Source organism: Ceratosolen solmsi, unplaced genomic scaffold (assembly GCF_000503995.2).
Source record: "Ceratosolen solmsi marchali unplaced genomic scaffold, CerSol_1.0 scaffold148, whole genome shotgun sequence".
Taxonomy (NCBI): domain Eukaryota; kingdom Metazoa; phylum Arthropoda; class Insecta; order Hymenoptera; family Agaonidae; genus Ceratosolen; species Ceratosolen solmsi.
This window is the reverse complement of record NW_011948446.1, coordinates 1,123,247-1,141,494: the sequence shown is the minus strand read 5'-3', so window position 1 is coordinate 1,141,494 and position 18,248 is coordinate 1,123,247. Positions and strand designations below refer to the sequence as shown.

General features: G+C 21.7%; 1 protein-coding gene across 1 annotated transcript; it reads left to right on the top strand.

Moving 5' to 3' along the window:
- The first annotated feature begins 1,279 nt into the window (after positions 1-1,279).
- Positions 1,280-10,082, top strand: LOC105366232 (uncharacterized). Its single transcript, XM_011504597.1, has 3 exons — positions 1,280-1,388; positions 6,377-6,637; positions 9,692-10,082. The coding sequence occupies exons 1-3, from the start codon at positions 1,280-1,282 to the stop codon at positions 9,757-9,759; spliced, it is 438 nt and encodes a 145-aa protein (XP_011502899.1). The 3' UTR covers positions 9,760-10,082.
- The last annotated feature ends 8,166 nt before the right edge of the window (positions 10,083-18,248 follow it).

Sequence of the window (18,248 nt, the reverse complement as noted above, 5' to 3'; positions counted from 1 at the left end):
TGAATTTGATTAATTGTAATTATTTATTAATACAGAATAAACTATGATCCTTCGGAAGAAATCAATAATTTAAAAAAATCTGTAATTCAAGAAAATTGTTTTGAACGCCGTGTAATATATACAAATGCATAATATAAGTTTTATTGAAAACTTATTACGAAAAAGAATGCTACTCACTATTATCTTTATTATACGAAAAATGATATTCCTGATAATATATACTCTATTCAAAAAAATGTTCTAGACAGTAAATTATTTATATATATCCATTTTTATTTATTAAATAGCGTAAAGTTTTTATTTTTATCTTCAATTAGTATTTGTTTATTATAAATTTTTTATTTCATTTAAAATTTTACTATTATATTTTGGTTAATTACCTATGCACACAGCGATTGATTATTAATCTATAATGTTTTTTAGAAACTTAGCTCTATTATTTATCTACATTTAATAGACTAGTTAGAAGTAAGTATTGAAGATATTGATCGAAGCAAATATTATATATAACCATCTAGTTATTTTTTATAAAAACAGGACAAAGTAATTTAATTTAGTTTATTAAATATCAATACCTAATTTTCTACTATCAATGAATATCTTTTTTTAATATTGTTAACTTTCAGTCTTTAAATAACTGTTTAGTATAAATTTCTGAATCATCGTTATACATATATATTAACGTTAATAGTATTGTTTTTAAATACTAATTTAACATTCAAATTTTTTAAATCTCACTATGTAATTTGATTTTTATTTCTGAATGTTTAAATAAATATGACAATGTTTTTATCTAGAATAATTTATTCTTTACGTAAGACTTGGAGCTACTATATTTTTGTTTTAAATACAAGCGAATTATTATCAATCATTTTTGCGTAAAAATAGTTATGATTATATTTATATTTGCCTTTTTAATTCAATTTCAAATGATATATATTATAATACATAAAATTATGTAGAGATATAAACCTAAAAAAGTAAGGTTTTTAATTAATCTAATTATTTAATATTAAAAAATGAATAATCTTATATTAATAAATTGAAAAAAATAGGAAATTGTAAACAGAAATTTTGAATAAACAGTTTTCCTTCTAAATATTCGATTAAAATGAAAAGAATAATTCTTCAGATTACTTAATGTTGCAATCACAAAATCTTCTTTTGTCTGAAAGTGCATATTGGAATGAAGGATACTGTATGATTAAAAAAAATAGCGTGATAAGGATGCTGTATATGTAAACAAGCTTATAATCTCTAAAGAAATGTAACAATTATAATGAGGACACAGGTGAAGCAGCAGAAAGTTCCGACCAACGCCGTTGGCGTACCTGTCTCTGGAAGATTGAGGAAGTGCAGACGAGGAAAACGTCTGTTTCGTGTCCAAGGTACTTAGCACCGTATCTCATGCTACATAATACTCTTTTACTAATTCTATAGTTTTCTTACACTAAAAAAAAAAAGAAAACAAAAACTTTCTATATCTATATCTTAGCTCGAACTCTCATCTGCCTATCTCTACATTTACGCCGGTGTTCGCTCTTTATTATTTTCTCAATTGAGACTACTCATGGACGTTTGACCTTCTTCTGCTTTATTCAACTAATTGAAAATAAAGGCGGAGGAAATCGATTTTTGGAAATATAACAAAGCTGATTGGAAAAGAAATTGATTTATTAGATTTGGAGACAGATGATAACTTTAATGCTTGTCACTGAATCAAATAATATCTTGACACTATTGTGAAAGTATTTATCAAGCCATAATTTTATTTATTACATAGGTGAATTGAGCCTATAACTAAGAATAAGAGAATTTTTATTGAAAAAAATGGTATTATGATAGACCAATTATGTTTTAAATTAATCTATGTATAGTAGTTGTGTTACTTTACGTTCTTAAAATAATTTATTATTTATTATTATTGTTACATATTTTCTTATAAGATTTTAATCTTCAAATATTTAAAATCCTTGTGTTTAATTAATATATTAAATTTACTTCTATATTACTAGATTCATAATGCATAATGAAAAAGGTAATGCCGCTACATATATAATATCTATTATTAGTGTAAATTAAAAAAAATATTTTTTAAAAAGTAAATAAAAACATTTAAGAATAGTTGGCAATCACTTACGTATGTAATATTTAAAATAATCTATAATGTAAGATAAAAAAAATTCAATAGTAACTGATAACTTTAAAAAATTAATCAAACCAAGTTTGATATTTCATTTTCATTTATACAACTATTAATTTATTCATCTTTTCGCGTATTGAAGACGCAATTTTCATCATAGGATCGATCATTCTACTGTTGTCTTATTTATTTTTTCAAATTATTTTTCGGTTCTGGACTGTAGCATACTATTTTTACATATAATTTAATTTCTATTCATTTAGTATTTCTATTCATTAGCCGTATTCATTAATTTTCTGCCTTTCTCCGTCTCTCTCTCTCTCTCTCTCTCTCTCTCTCTCTCACTCTCATTAATTTTTTTCATACATTTCTAATTTTTGAATTTTTTATGATAATTTTACGTATTAAATTTTAATTTTACAACTCAATTTATATAAATTTTGATTTTTCCGCCTAATTATGTAAATCTGCTTACAGACATTATTACAAGTAATTTCCTTTCTCTTTAGTTCTTCAAATCATAATAAAGAGGCATTTTATTTAGTTTCAACATATTCAATAATATTTATATACAAGAATTATATATGTATTAACAAATTTCAAAATCAAAATAAATAAATATTTAAAATTAATAATCATTTATCTTTTTTATATATTAAAGATTAATGGTTAATCGTAAGACATGATAGAAATAATATATATATATTTATAAACATAAAAAAAAATTGACTTTTTAAATGATTACTTTGTTCTTCGTCTGCTGATTCTGCCAGCTAAAGGAAGTAACTTTATTTTTGTAATGTTTTAATTTTTATTGGTGATAATACATTGTTGATGTAATTGTCAAACGTAGAAGTTTTCCACCATTATTTATGTACTATATTATTGCTGTATATGTAATTCACATTCACCTGATAACTACATGATAGAATAATAGTGAATTATATTAGAAACTCATAAAATAAATTATATAATAATTAAATCATTATTATTATATTAAAAATTATTTCATTAAAAAAATACAAAATCATAAATAGTATTAGTAATTAATAATATTAGTTATAAATATATATTCCAGTTAAAACTACGTGATATATACAATAAATGATATCACCATTAACGGATTATTTTATATTATTTAAAAAATAGTTTTTTTATTTCAAATTCTTATAAGACAATAATTTTGTTTATCTTTATAAAAATCTATTTCTGAAAATATTTTTCATTTCGGATCTACTAAAATAGCTTAATATTATACTTCAAAGAACAGCATTAACGTAATATATTCTTATTTGGGTTTCTAAACTTTTAAATAACTTTTTTATTGCGTTAATATTATTTATATTATTTTGTAATTGTTCAAGCAAAAATAAGTATAAAATTTTATTATTTAAACAATTAAATTGTTTATCACTTTAATTTATAAACAAATTGTATTTAGTGTATTAATTAAATCAAACATCATAACCATACAGATATAAATTCGCTGTATATTTCATTAATTAATAGAAACAAAGGGAACTATAAAAATTCACAATCTACAATTTTACAATAAGGACAATTAGTATTTTCAAACTTCTAAAGTATTAATCACAGATGTACTCGATCCTTCGATCTTTGACATCGTTGTGCACATGCGCACTAATTCTGTATTCATATAAAGACTAAGCAAAGGAAAGAAAGTAACTACAACAAAATGCGGAACATGCGCACTACTACAATATTCACATAAAAACAATACAAATAAAAGAAAGTACCTGCAACAAAAGCTCTTTCCGCTACATTGTGTATACTTCGTTTCACAACTTCATGTCAATTAATATATTTTCCGAAAGAATAAAGATTGACACTTTTTCATTTGCAGAAAAGTCACTTATGAGACATAATAAAGTCAAAGATATCTCAATTTTATAATAAAAATATTTTTCTTTATTATATTTGAATTTATCTTATAATACAAATTCTTGTATTCTAAAAATAATTATAAAGTTTGTTTAACTTAATAAAGTTCAATATTTTATAAATTACATAGATTACATAAGTGAATAATAAATTAATTTGTGACAATAAAAACTTGAAATTGTTTATGCATATTAGAATATTATTTTAAATATATTCTGATAATTTCCTTCCTTTTATGCTAATGAAAATAAGATTATAAGTGTATAATTTTATTATATAAGTATGTATAAAATTAAGAAATAACACATATAAAGATTTGCTTTAATCACATAAATTTTTTAATTTTTCTTTATATGAATTTTTAATTTTTTGTATATATTTATTTTCTTAAATTTTTTTATATAGTATTTTTTAAATTTTTTTAATTTTTCATTATTTTACATTTTATATTTATCCACAAAACAGTTTTGTAACGTGTAATTTGATTGAATAATCACATTTCTTTAAATATAATAAACATTGTTATTATTGATCAAGGTCAATCATGCGCCTTTTAAAACGTTTCCTTTAATAGTACCAAACATTTTTAATTTAATATTTGTTCAATATAAATTTAAATTTTATGAATTCCTAAAACAAATTATTACATAAGATTTTTTAATGTTTAACATAAATGTATGTCTATGTATATATATATATATATATATATATATATATATATTATTAATTCAGAATTTTCTATCATAATTTTATTAGAGCACATTATTTAAGAAAGAATCGATCATCAAATAACTATTTGCAATAAACACTGCTTTATTTAGATGTTAAGCATAATACTTTAATAACATTTTCTATCTTACTCTTTAATATTATTAGTAATAATAATAATAATAATGACAATAACAATAACAATAGTAACATAGTATAATATTGTACTTCACTAATGTTATGTATAAGAGTATATTAGTTTTTAAAAAGAAATTCTCTTTGTTTTTTTTTTGCAAAGCTCTAGACGTATTAAATTACAAAATATATATTAATAATTTGATGATATTAAATAAGTCAATTTTGTTATAATTAGAAGATATTCATATTCTATTTTTGTTCTAAATTCAAACTGTTTTGAAAAACATTGTAACATTGTTTAAGATTGTAGTTGAATATAATTATTTTTGTATTCAAATTTATTTAATATTTCCCAAATAGTTAAATTATACATTTTGCTCATAATACTCTATTTTATGTTTAGCATTTATAATATATACAATATAATATTGTAAGATTTACATTACAACTAAAATTATACTTTTTTGAAAATTAATAAAAGCTTTTCCTTATTACTATAAATATTTTGTTTTATAATAATATAAAAATAATCACTATCATTTCTAGTTTTTACATTAATTATGATTATAACAAAAAATATTTTAAGTATTCAAAAATTCCAGAATAAAGACAATAATTAATATTTTAATTCGTTATTCTATTCACAAAACTATCCGTACATTTGTGTTAAAATATTCAGTGCATACAAAATGATTTATGAAACATGAAAATTTGTTTAGATTTGAGATTATACTAAATTACCATCTTCTATTTAATGAAGAAACTAACTAGTATTTGAGATAGAAATTTTATATAATATAACTTATTTTTAATAAAAAATATTAAATGAAATTTAAAGCATATTGATTGTCAAGTTCATTAAGTTACAATTTGAATTATTTTGAGAGATTAGCTTTTACACATGTTAAAACGTATTGATTTATTATTTTATTTATTTTATATTCTTTAAAGTCTTTATTACATATTTCAAAAAGGATTTGAATATTAAAAATGAAAAGATATATTTTAAACATTGTAAGAAAATCGACGTAAAATTTCATTTTTATAAACCATAAAGCATGAAATCGATAATCGAATAAGTATTCAATGTATAATAAAAATCAGAACTAAAGTTAATGAACTCTTTAATGAGAAAAAATGTGCCAAAAACTTAATAACATTTTGATAATAATACATATAAATTATGATATTTTTCTCGTCGTATCGTTCTCTCTCTCTCTCTCTCTCTCTTTCTCTCTCTTTCTCTCTCTTTCTCTCTCTTTCTCTCTCCGTCTCCCTCCGTCTCCCTCTTCCTCTCCTCTCACTTTTTATCTATGTTAAATTACTCGCATTTATCACTCATCATTTGTGCAAAAACGTGACAAGAAAGGTAGTATTACTTTCTTTGAAATACAAAAGGCTTAAATTTTTTTTGTAATTCTGAACTCGTAAAGAAAAATTATTAATACTTGATTGTACGTACTAAAGCTTCTTCTCAATTTGTAGCTCTAAAAATGCTGTCTCAAAAGCATTCGGAGCCCGCTTCCGGATCGGAGTCAAGCGATTGTAAAAGCAGCAGCGATGGTGCAGCTGCGGGTGGCAGCGGCGCCGGCGGCGTCGCAGTCACCCTCACCTGCTACGACAATACTCAAGAGTTTTTATCAACTGGTCGAACGGGGCGACGGAATGCCATACCCGATATACATGGTCGACACGCTGATACCGACACTGCTGATCTACCCCAGAGGCTCGAAGCCCTTACCACAGGTGAACTGTTTATTTCTTACTACCAAACGATTTTATTTATCAAATATGAAAAGAAATAAAATCACCTAAGAACAAAATTTGTTTTTCTTTCTTCGGATATACTTTATCAAATTAAGATATTAGATATAACCCCATATCGATCTCACTAATATTCCACATTTAACAAAACAATTTTTTCTCCGTAATGTTAAATCTTATTTTTATTACGTATAAAGACGTAATATTACGTTCTTTATATTATTTTATTATTTTACTGTGTTTCTCCTAAATTTCTACTGAATAATAAAATATATCTTAAAAATTTTTTAATACGAAATTTAATATTAGAATATTTAACGTTGGAAACTAATGTAAATAATATTAATATTAATTTTAAATATTTAATCGTAAAGTGAATATCAAAGTACAGGTTTTCATTCCAATAGAATATGTATTAGGAATTTTGCCTATATTATTTTTGCACGGAATTACAAATTTCAATATAAAATATATATATATATATATATATATATATATATATTATCAAATTACAAAAAGTGTTAAATTTTATATACATTAGTCACCTTGTATCAAAAAATAAAGCTAAAATGAAATATCTTATGCTTTCTGCATCTATTTTTAATTTGGAATAAAATTTTCATTAAAAAAATTGAATTACTTTTGTTTAAAGAAATACTGAATAAATAATGAATAAATGTTAATATTATTAAATCAGGACAGGTATAAATTCAAATGATTAAGTAACTAATAAAATATTCTTTTTAAATCATTCGTTCAATTTTATTTAAAGTATCTTAATATCGAATTTTTATAATAGTATTATAATTATTAAATTTATTTATATTATTCAAATTATTTTCAATATTTCTTATTTTTAATAGCTTCTATGTGACATGCTATCTAAAATATAAAAATAAACTATAATCTTCGATACTTCATTCTTAATTTCCTTCATATTCTTGACTGGAAATAAATGAATTGTTTTTAATGCTATAATGTGAAAACTTGATACGAGGTTTTAAATATTAAATAATTTTTTGTACGAATAAAGTTATCAAATTTGTTGATTTTAAAAATTAGAAAATGTTTATTAAAACATTACTTTATATAATTAATGCAATTAATATTATTAGATGTTGCATCTGATTTTGTATGATTCCTATAGAACATTAACTTAATCTTATTATTTTATAGTTTTGTAACTGAAAATTATTTATGTACCACTCAAAACCCAATTTAAATAAATTAAATTAATGGACAAAAATATATTTTACAAAGTTTCTTGATTAATAGCACCATATAATATGCTATTATAGAATTTTACGAAAAAATAACTGAAATTATTCACACATCGTTTCATGGTATTTATTATTTTTAATATGATAGTAGTCTTAATTTTCATAATTTATACAAATATTATAAATATAAAAATATAATAAATAAAGAACATGTTTTCAACTAAACTACTGCAAACCTCGTAGTAGCATAACTCACTTATTGATTGACCTTTTTTCTAGATATTATTTCATTTCTTAAGATAATAGTACTGTCCTAACCTGGCATAATTGAATTTTAATAGTATTTTATATTAAGTTGATTACAGATTCATTAGTTTAATTAATATAAGAGCTATAATAAATTAAAAATAAAACAATTAAGTCAATAGTTAATTTTAATTATAGAGTTAGATTAATTTTGCTCAATATTTTATAGTTGGCTTAACTGTAGTTATATTATCAATAATTGTCCAAATTATTAAATTTTTAAAATCCAATAGAATCATTCACCTTATATTTGATTATAATGTATTTTTTATGGATATTTAATTAAAATATCTCATTCCTATATAAAGTCGTAAACGAAATACATATTTAAAGTTTTATTTGTTAAGAAATATGAATTTATGCTAACAAAAGGAATTATTAGAATTATATTACATTATATTAGAGTTGATTATTTATGACGAATAAGAAAATATAAAAGAAATTTTTAATATAATTAGTAATAAATTCTAAATAGAATAATCATATATGTTAAATTTATAATGCAAATGAAAAAAAAAACTTTCTGAAACATTTTGTATTGATCATTTTATAATATTTTGCATAACGTAATATTGATTAATATTCAATCGGATGTTTCATTAACCTGAAATATTAAATGATTTAGATTACTTAATTTACTTCTTATATTTCTGCGAATTATATAAATTATAATGTTAATTTAAGTTTTTATCAATTCATTGATAATATATAGTGAATATCATTACTTAACGTGCTATTATTTTTCACCACTTAAAAATAAAAATACAATTGTCTATTATAATTATAAAATTGTAGTAAAAAGTTTAATGTATATGCTTTATATATTAACTTTGTAAATAATGGTTGAACAAAAATTGATGATTTATCTACATACATTTTTAATTCGATTAAATTTATGGAATCATAAAAAAGAAGAAACATAAAATTTAACATTTTAAACGTAAATATCGTAATTATTTCACTATTTTCCAGTATTTATGTAAATAATAGAATGTATACCGAATGTTATTATTTTAAAATGATACAAGATTATTATTTCCTTATTTAATTTGAATGTTCGTCAATTAATGGAGTATAAATAACGAAATATATATAGTTTCAATTGGTTAGAAAAAATTAGTAGTTGAAATGAAAAGTAAAGTTAAATTTTATTCTTTAACGTATATCTTTGACGATTTAAAATACAAAGCAAATACAAGAGCTTTATACGTTTGTAGTAATATGCTTTTATAAAAATATTTAACATACATTAAGAAATAATAAAGAAACTTATAATTAAGTTTCTACTGCTAAAGTTGGCTCATAAGAATTTTTATGTAATAAAGAGCTGCAGCCAAATGAGCGTAAAGAAAGTATTCACGATAATACGTCGGGCGCAGATAAATGTAAAATCAATAATTCTCCACTAGCATGCGAATTACTAAAAATTCCAAGCCGTTCCTTTTATATAAAAATAAAAGGACGAACACACATGTATCGGGATAGAAAAACAATGTCTAATTTATTGCAGACTCGACAGAGGCGAACGGTACGAGAAGCCAACCGGAAGCCGAGCCTACGCAACAGAATGTCGGTTGACAAAAGCGATGCTCCACCTGGGGAATCCATTGAGTAAGCGTGGTCAGATCCCGGCCCAGGATGTTTCCTGTCTGGAAAATGGCGAGAGCGCAAAGGACGTGCAACCGCGAGTTTAAGTGTAAATAACGCAATCATGAAGAAACTCCATCATAATAATCCTTTATTCCTTTCTCCTCTTTTCATCTTCCTACACATCTCCTTTACTCCTCTCTTCTTTTTAAGACCATTTACCATATTACATTCCCTTTGCTCATGCGTAGCGGATAGTTGCACGGAAGCGCAATACTACAAAGTATTATTCACGAGATCTATATACATGAAGCGTATATATAAAGCCTTTGAGGCCTATATACGCGTGCATGTGCAGATGCGTGCAATGAATTTATGAGGAAGACTACTTTCGATGATTTTCATCTCTATGTTTATCTTGCATACAGTGCCATTTTGTCATCTTGAATCTTAAGACGATACACATCTGAAAAAAAAATTAAGAAATGGGATATTTGTCGCTTTTAGTACAATTAAATTTTTTTATTAAAATTTTCCCTATAATTACAGACCGGCATTTACTATATACAACTTCAAGAGCAATGTTCCTTTAATTCTGATCGATCACGAGAATCAGAGGAATATTTAATTAAATGCGGGGATCAATATTTTCCTAATATTATAAGCAATTAAAATCATTAAGACATCTGAAAAGATTTTAGTTCATAAGAGTTGTCAATTACACTTTGTGAACGTGAAGTTGTTCGATTATTAGTATAAGTATTGTATAATCATTTATATATTTTAGTAGCATATTTACATAAATGCATGTACACACACACGCGCGCACATCTACATTAATTTATTAATGCAAATTAATAATTAACTTAAGCTACTTGTACATTTTAATGCACAATTATTGATTTAATTTGTCGGGTATTGTTTAGATGACTGCTTTTTATAAACACTTAGATAAAATATATTTTTTAATCTTTAGAGATCTTTAGAGCTTTTTCTACATCTTTATATTTCTATTTGTACGAAATAATTTTTGTTATTTTCCTATTTTCCTGTATAATATATCAAATGCTTTTAAATTTTCTACATGAAATTTCAAAACATTATTTTTAAAATTTGTCAGTGTAGAACAAAGCATACCGGAGGTCATTTATATATAAATTATCTATGGTAATTTGTGCTAAAGCAACGAAAATAAATTGTAAATCGACATAAGTTTCATAACTGAAATAACAATTTGTGCACATTTTGGCTAAACCATTTTTTACATATTTTTCTACATGAGACAAACGAAATTTAATTACAATAATATAGTAATATAATAATAATGTCTGTTTTATTTTAAACTAATTAAAGTTTTATATATATAATTTTTTTTCAATTCTATTATAAAAACATATAAATATATGACTTTATAAAGAGATTTTGAACGCTTTATATTAATCAAAAGACAAACAGCTGATAATACAACTTTTAAAAATAGTACTTCTTTTTAAACACAGTAAAAAAAAGTACAGTTAGTATAATTGTCACTTTTGGATATATTAAACAATTATTCAAGCATAGATTCTTTATTTTCTCATTATTTCAAAGATTTAATACTATTAAGTATCGAATAATGTAAGTACTTGTTAATATTTTATACGTTTGGAAATTAAAATTTTTTCTCTTAGTAAATTTCAGTGTCATCTCTGTGATCTAAATCAGAATTTGTAATTTAATATTGATAATAATATAATAATATAACCAAAAACGTAATATCGTATATATCTTTATGAAATTTGAATATATACTTAATTTCCACGTTAACTTGAATTACTAATAACTATGTTACTTTTATCTTCATTATAGTTTTATAATATATTTTGCAATTAATAACAGATGTTTAAGCAATTTTAAATCTAGTGAGAAAACACATAATTTCATCATATCTTCATAATTGTCGTAAATTTTATCAATTTATTTTTGTTAATAAAATATATATTTTTATAGTGAATTGTTTTAAAATGTTAATTATTAAACTATTGTTGCAACACTCTGAATCTGTTTATATATATGTGTGTGTTTACATACATATACAATACAAACTTTGATGATTTTTATTTTATTGCTAATTACATAAAATTCTTAAACTAAAATTACCCTTATAGTAACAAATTTCTAATACATATATATTCATATATAGAACATCGATGTTATCATTTGATTAAACTGTTATTACATTTAATAAATTAATAAAGTTTATTATTATGCAAAGTTTAGTTTTATTATCAGCCATAAATAATTGAAAATGCATTTATAAAATTCAATGAAATATAATTTTTTATGTATCTTTGTTGTTGTATATTTAAAAGTATGTAAGGTAAAAAAAATTTTTTAATAAAATTTATAATAAAGATATATAATTAAATTATGAAATTTAAACTTTTAAAATCGCGTATTTTTATGAATGCAACATAAAATTTATATTGTGTACAAGTTTAATAAAATAAGCAACGATACGAATATTTTTTCTATTGATTAAATAAGATAAACATAAAAATAAAAAATATTATAGAAACCACTTTTGTAGAGAAATTAAGTTAGTATTATACTGATAGCCTATTCAAATATAAAAATATTATCTTTTATTAATTATTATACTTAGAAGTTATAAAATATCTAGATAAAATTTATTTAAATGTATTTGAAAAATATCCCAAAATTGTTAATATTCATTTTTATAAGGAACATTAATCTATTAATAATGGTTAAGCATAAATTTACTTTTAATTTAACATCATTCTTAATTCAATATTGTAATTGTCATAACATATTAACAATGTTTAATTTATCACATAGTGACAATTTATTATTACAGAATGAAATTAAATGTCTACACACAATTTTCATAATTTTCTTAAAGTTGTAACTCCTATAATAATTCATAATAGCTCTCTTATTTATTTGCTGTCTAGTTTCTGGTTTTCATTTTCCAATGTACATCCATAACCTAAAAGATATATAAACAAATACAATAAACATAATTAATTTACTTGTCTACAACTATAAATTTAATTTCTCACCGTATGTTAATGTCTATTAATTGAAATTATTATTATTGTATCATTAATGAAGGATTAGTTAAAATAATAATAATTTCAATTCAATAATAAATTCAATATATAAATAAATAAGTAATCAAAAATTGATTATTATTAACGAATATTTTTTGTATATGTTATGTGCATACATAGAATTTCAGTTGTCTCAAGTGGACTTAATTATTTATCCATGTATTTTAACATAAAATGGGTCAAGAATTTTAAACACTTATGTCTGTTCTATTACACTGTTATAAACTTTGAATTTAAGTATACGAATGTGTAAACAACTAGAGATTAAATTAAATACTGGTATATAAAATATTCTATTATATATTAAGTTATTACTAATATGCGAAAGAAATGTGATATTAAAAATGTCTAATATTATTATATTTATGCACGATGTAAAGTAATTTAAGTGTAGTGTATTTTAATAGAAATCTTGTTTTGTACGAAACAGTAAAACAATATTTATTTCCATCAAATATGATTCTCAGTAGGTAATAAATAAATGTAAATAATGAAAATAAATGTATGATAAATATGTAATCTAATTAATAAATGATGAATTTATTTATTTTTTGTATTTATAAAAGTATTTAAATAAACATCATTTAGGATTGATTAATGTATTGTATTTAAGATATTCGTTTTTAATGTTTACGAGTAATAGTATCATGACATTGTTAAATGAACAATCCAGATCTCTCTTCTCTAAATGATAATTATTAGAATTCTTTAAAATAATGACAGATGATAAATATTAAACTATAATAGTTCGTGCCAATTATTCGAACAAATTATTGAAGTGGTCTGGTCTTTTCACTGTAATGGATTAGAAAATTTAAAAACAAAATACTTTTTAATTTATTAAATTAATATTTATAATAATATGCTCATACATTTTTAAAATCATATAATATATTTGTAATAATATAATCAATTATTCAGAAGAAGTTTTCATATTGTTACAGTATTTGATGAAAAATATAAATGCCGTAAATTTAAATTAATTTTTTTTTAATCTATGTACACGATTTCGAAAAAATTTGTATCAAATAAAATTAATTTATGGCTAATTAGCTACTATAGAATGTAGAGTCAGTTTTTCCCTAATTTTGAATTAATAAAACATAAACTAATTTGAATAACGTACTATCTTTATAGCCTATGTCCACTAATAGTTATTATTTTGCATAAATGCACTCACTAAATTCGTGTTAACGGTGAAGAAATTTTATTTAAATCATTTTTATAGACTTGTTATTTCAACCGAAATAGACAAGAAAACTTTATGTAAACAATTTGTTTGGAAAATCGGACATTTTTTAAACATCACAGTGGTAAGGCCACAAAACATCAATAAGCGGCAGTAATTTATGAACTGATCCTGAATACAAAATACATCTATGACATCGAAATCATATTTAATATATTTATATTATTTAAAAGAATTGTAATTATATTTAATTTTCATGTTCTTATGAGTCTACTGTTCTATTGTTTATAAATGATAAATTGTGCGAATCGAAATAAATACTCAAACCAAACAGTATTAAATAATAGTACTAATTTCATCATCTCAATCCCAATCCTTCTTCAGAATTTTAGAATAAAAATTATTTTAAAAATTATTACTAATACAAAGGAAAGTTTTATTCTATAAAATTCAGAATGTGTTGGAAAATGGTTAATATTAAGCATCGAGTTTTCTAGATTGTCAGATGTTTTCATCAATCTACCAATATGCCACAACAAACAAAAAAAGCACTTTAGTGGAAGTTCCACCATAAACGATAAAAGAATAATATATTTATGCATATCTTATCTTAAGATAGTTTAGAGTTCAAAGATTAGTATTATAATATTATTATGACCCAGTACACATATAATTTATTTATAGTAATGAATTATAATCAAATCTCAAAATATAATAGATGTACAATGAAATAAAAATACTAAGATATTATAGAGTATCTGTACATGGCCAAACAAAATTCAAAGTTTTTGAACTGGCGAAGCTTTGATGATAGCATTGACAAATACTACCAGAGCAAAAAAAAAAAACGAACCAATAGATAAGTACAACTTGCAATTTGCTCGAACACTGAGTATACATTTAAAATGAACAGACACTAGATTCTAAACACGTAAAATTTTATTTTAAAATTGTTGTTTAATATTGTAAAATTCAAATTATATATCCAAGCTATATAGAAATCGAATTTTGATTAATTAAATCAACCGTATGATGGTTAATATTTAGTAATATAATACAAGACAATCACATTCTAATTTTATTTGGACTATCCTGATAAATGCATTAATACTGAATGTTAAAAAGAACTTCGTTTTTTTCGATTTATATTAAATTCTCATTATTAATGTACTACAATGTTGTTCTTATGGATATTTAAAACCGAGTGAAAAACAAATGAAATAAATGAATTAATTTAGTCTTATCCAAAGTTAAGTCAAAAGTGTAGTCAGCAATTCTAAGATGTGGACTTTAGTTAATACTACAAGGACATTGCTAATCAAAGTTTATTGACACAGATAATTGCTCAATGTTGAAAAAGATATCAAAGATAATTTTCACAGGTAAATGAGTCAAGAAAAATAAAACTTATTGGTATTATTAATCTTAATTTGTCATTTATCGCTGTATCAATTAAAATATTTAGTAAATTGAATTATCCTTTTATTAGGAAGTATCGTGGAATCGTAGTCATATGAGTGGATGAAAGATATCGAAAGATTAAATTACGAATTATTAGTTAATAAAATTATGCAATTTCTAATTTCTATATATTATTCTGTAATTATTAGCTATAATTTATATAATTTGATATTTATTTAAATTAAATAATGATATATTCAGTATTGATTCTGTTAATCGATATTTTTATTATTTTCATTTATTTTGTATTTTGTATTTTTAATAATTTACTGTAATAAAATTGATATACAAAATCATTTTTTATTAAGATATATTAAATATACAAATTAAATGATAATATACAAATAAAGTAAAATATAACGATTCCAAAAAAAAAATTTAATATAAATAATCGACAATTTCAGTAATATCTTATATTCTATGTAGATTTTTTAAAAAAACTTTTTAGCAAAAGATATGTGATACCGTATGTTATTTGAGAATATTTACAATTATATTATTTATAATTTAAGAATAAAACTAATATCTTTAATTATCTAATAATGCCAACAATCTTAATAATAAATTTAATTTCATATATTAAATAAATAAAAAATATTTGATAACTTATTTTATTCTATCCATTGATAAACAAGCAATTATTTTAGAAATTATTAGTCATTACAACAATTTATTAACTATGATTTTCCATTTAAATTTATATATGTAACAAATTATTCTTTACACGTTTGATTAAACTTAATACAAAAATAAATAAAAAAACAAATTAGATAAATGCCTATTCATAGAATATAAAACTTGAAAATTATTTTATGACTTAATTAACTTTAATATGTACTTTTTATGAAATTCAAATGATTTTTAATTTTCTACAATAATAAAAATTAAATAACTTGACTTAAAAATCTCTTCAAAATTAAATGAAGTATTTACGACAAACATTTTTGAAATACAAAATAATATTACAAATAAAATAATTAAATATAACAATGACTAATAAGTTATACTATCCTGTTGAAATATTCAAATTATTTAAATTATTCAATTTATTCAATTTAATAACAGTCAAATTAATTTTAATATATATATATAAAGTTAATTAACGCTCCATCTCTTCAGTTGAATCATTCCATAGAACTTCTGATAATTTGAAAGATTAATAAGATTTTTTTCTAACAAATTCAATTCACTGAATAATTTTGAATAATGTATGAAAATTATTTAAATATTTTATGTTATTAAAAAAAATCTCTATTTTTATTAAATACAAATACACTAAATTAACAATTCGAATATTAAATATAAAGTGCAAGTAAAAAGATTTATGTATTTTATTTAAAATATTAAATGGATTTTAGGTCAATTTAATCAATTAAATATTTATTTTTAAAGAAATTATGGTATAAATAAAGAATATTTTTAAAAATATATATTTTTATTGTATATGTTAAAAAATACAAATGAAATATATAGAATGAATTTCATATCACTCTAATTATAAATATGAATACGTATAATCTGATTGAATTTTTTAGTTCTGTAAATAGTCATATAAAACTAAATTTATGTATTAATATTTCGATTAATAAATATTTAAGAAAAAAGAAAGCTATTGATTAAAAATATTTGATATAACGTAATATTATTCTACTGTATATATACGTAATACTCAAGCGAAGATACTCCTAATTTTTCATTATCACAGCTTTAGTAGTTCCAGTTTAAGAATATGTAATTATTACTCATAATCTTCATTATATATTATATAATGTAACTGTATACAATATTATAAATTTAAGGAATTTTATAAATTATTAAATACAATTTAAAAATAAATAGTAAATAGAACTAAAAAAATATTTTATTTACTAAATTATACTAAATACTAAATACCTAATCATTTTTTTAATTCATGAAATTTCTACACTGACATGAGCATAATTAAAAATAATATTAGAAATACACTGTCAACTGTCCGTGGTATTGTACAAGTGTAAAAAGCATTAAACACTTTTTGAAATTGCAATATAAAACTAGGCATTAAATACTAATCATCGAAACTAATAATTCATGTGTTGATTTGTTTGGATTAATTTTTTTCAGTTAATTAAACGCACTAAATAAAGTAAAAAACAATTAATATTCCGTTAAATTTCTTTTAACGTTTCAAAATTCTATAATTTTACTAACAAAATTTTTATTTTATTTTCTCATTATATCAAGTATATATGATTCTTTCTTAAATTAATTAAGTCTTCAAACGATAATTCTTTTGAACAAAAATTGTTAACAACGCTCAAAGCAACAAATTAAATTATTCTTATATCCTGTTTATATCTATATATACTTGCACAATTTCCTCCGTAAATATATATATAATCCACCTACTATATCTTACTAATGAATCCGCTAAATTAATTCAAAATATAGAAAAACAAAAATAAGATTCTACTTCACTTTGTTCGTGTTACTAATTTCTTTTATGTTTATAGTAATATATTGCAATCTATTCATAATTAATATTATGAATTTATGTTGTTTAGAATATTACTTTAATCGAGTCTCTACTTTACTACAAATTTAATAAAAAAATGCTCTTTTTCTTTTTTTTAATAAATTATATCAATAAATAATATGAATTAAAATTTATGAATTGAATTTGAAACATATTGGAAATATATTGTGTATTTGATATGCTTGGAAAATTGATGCATCAT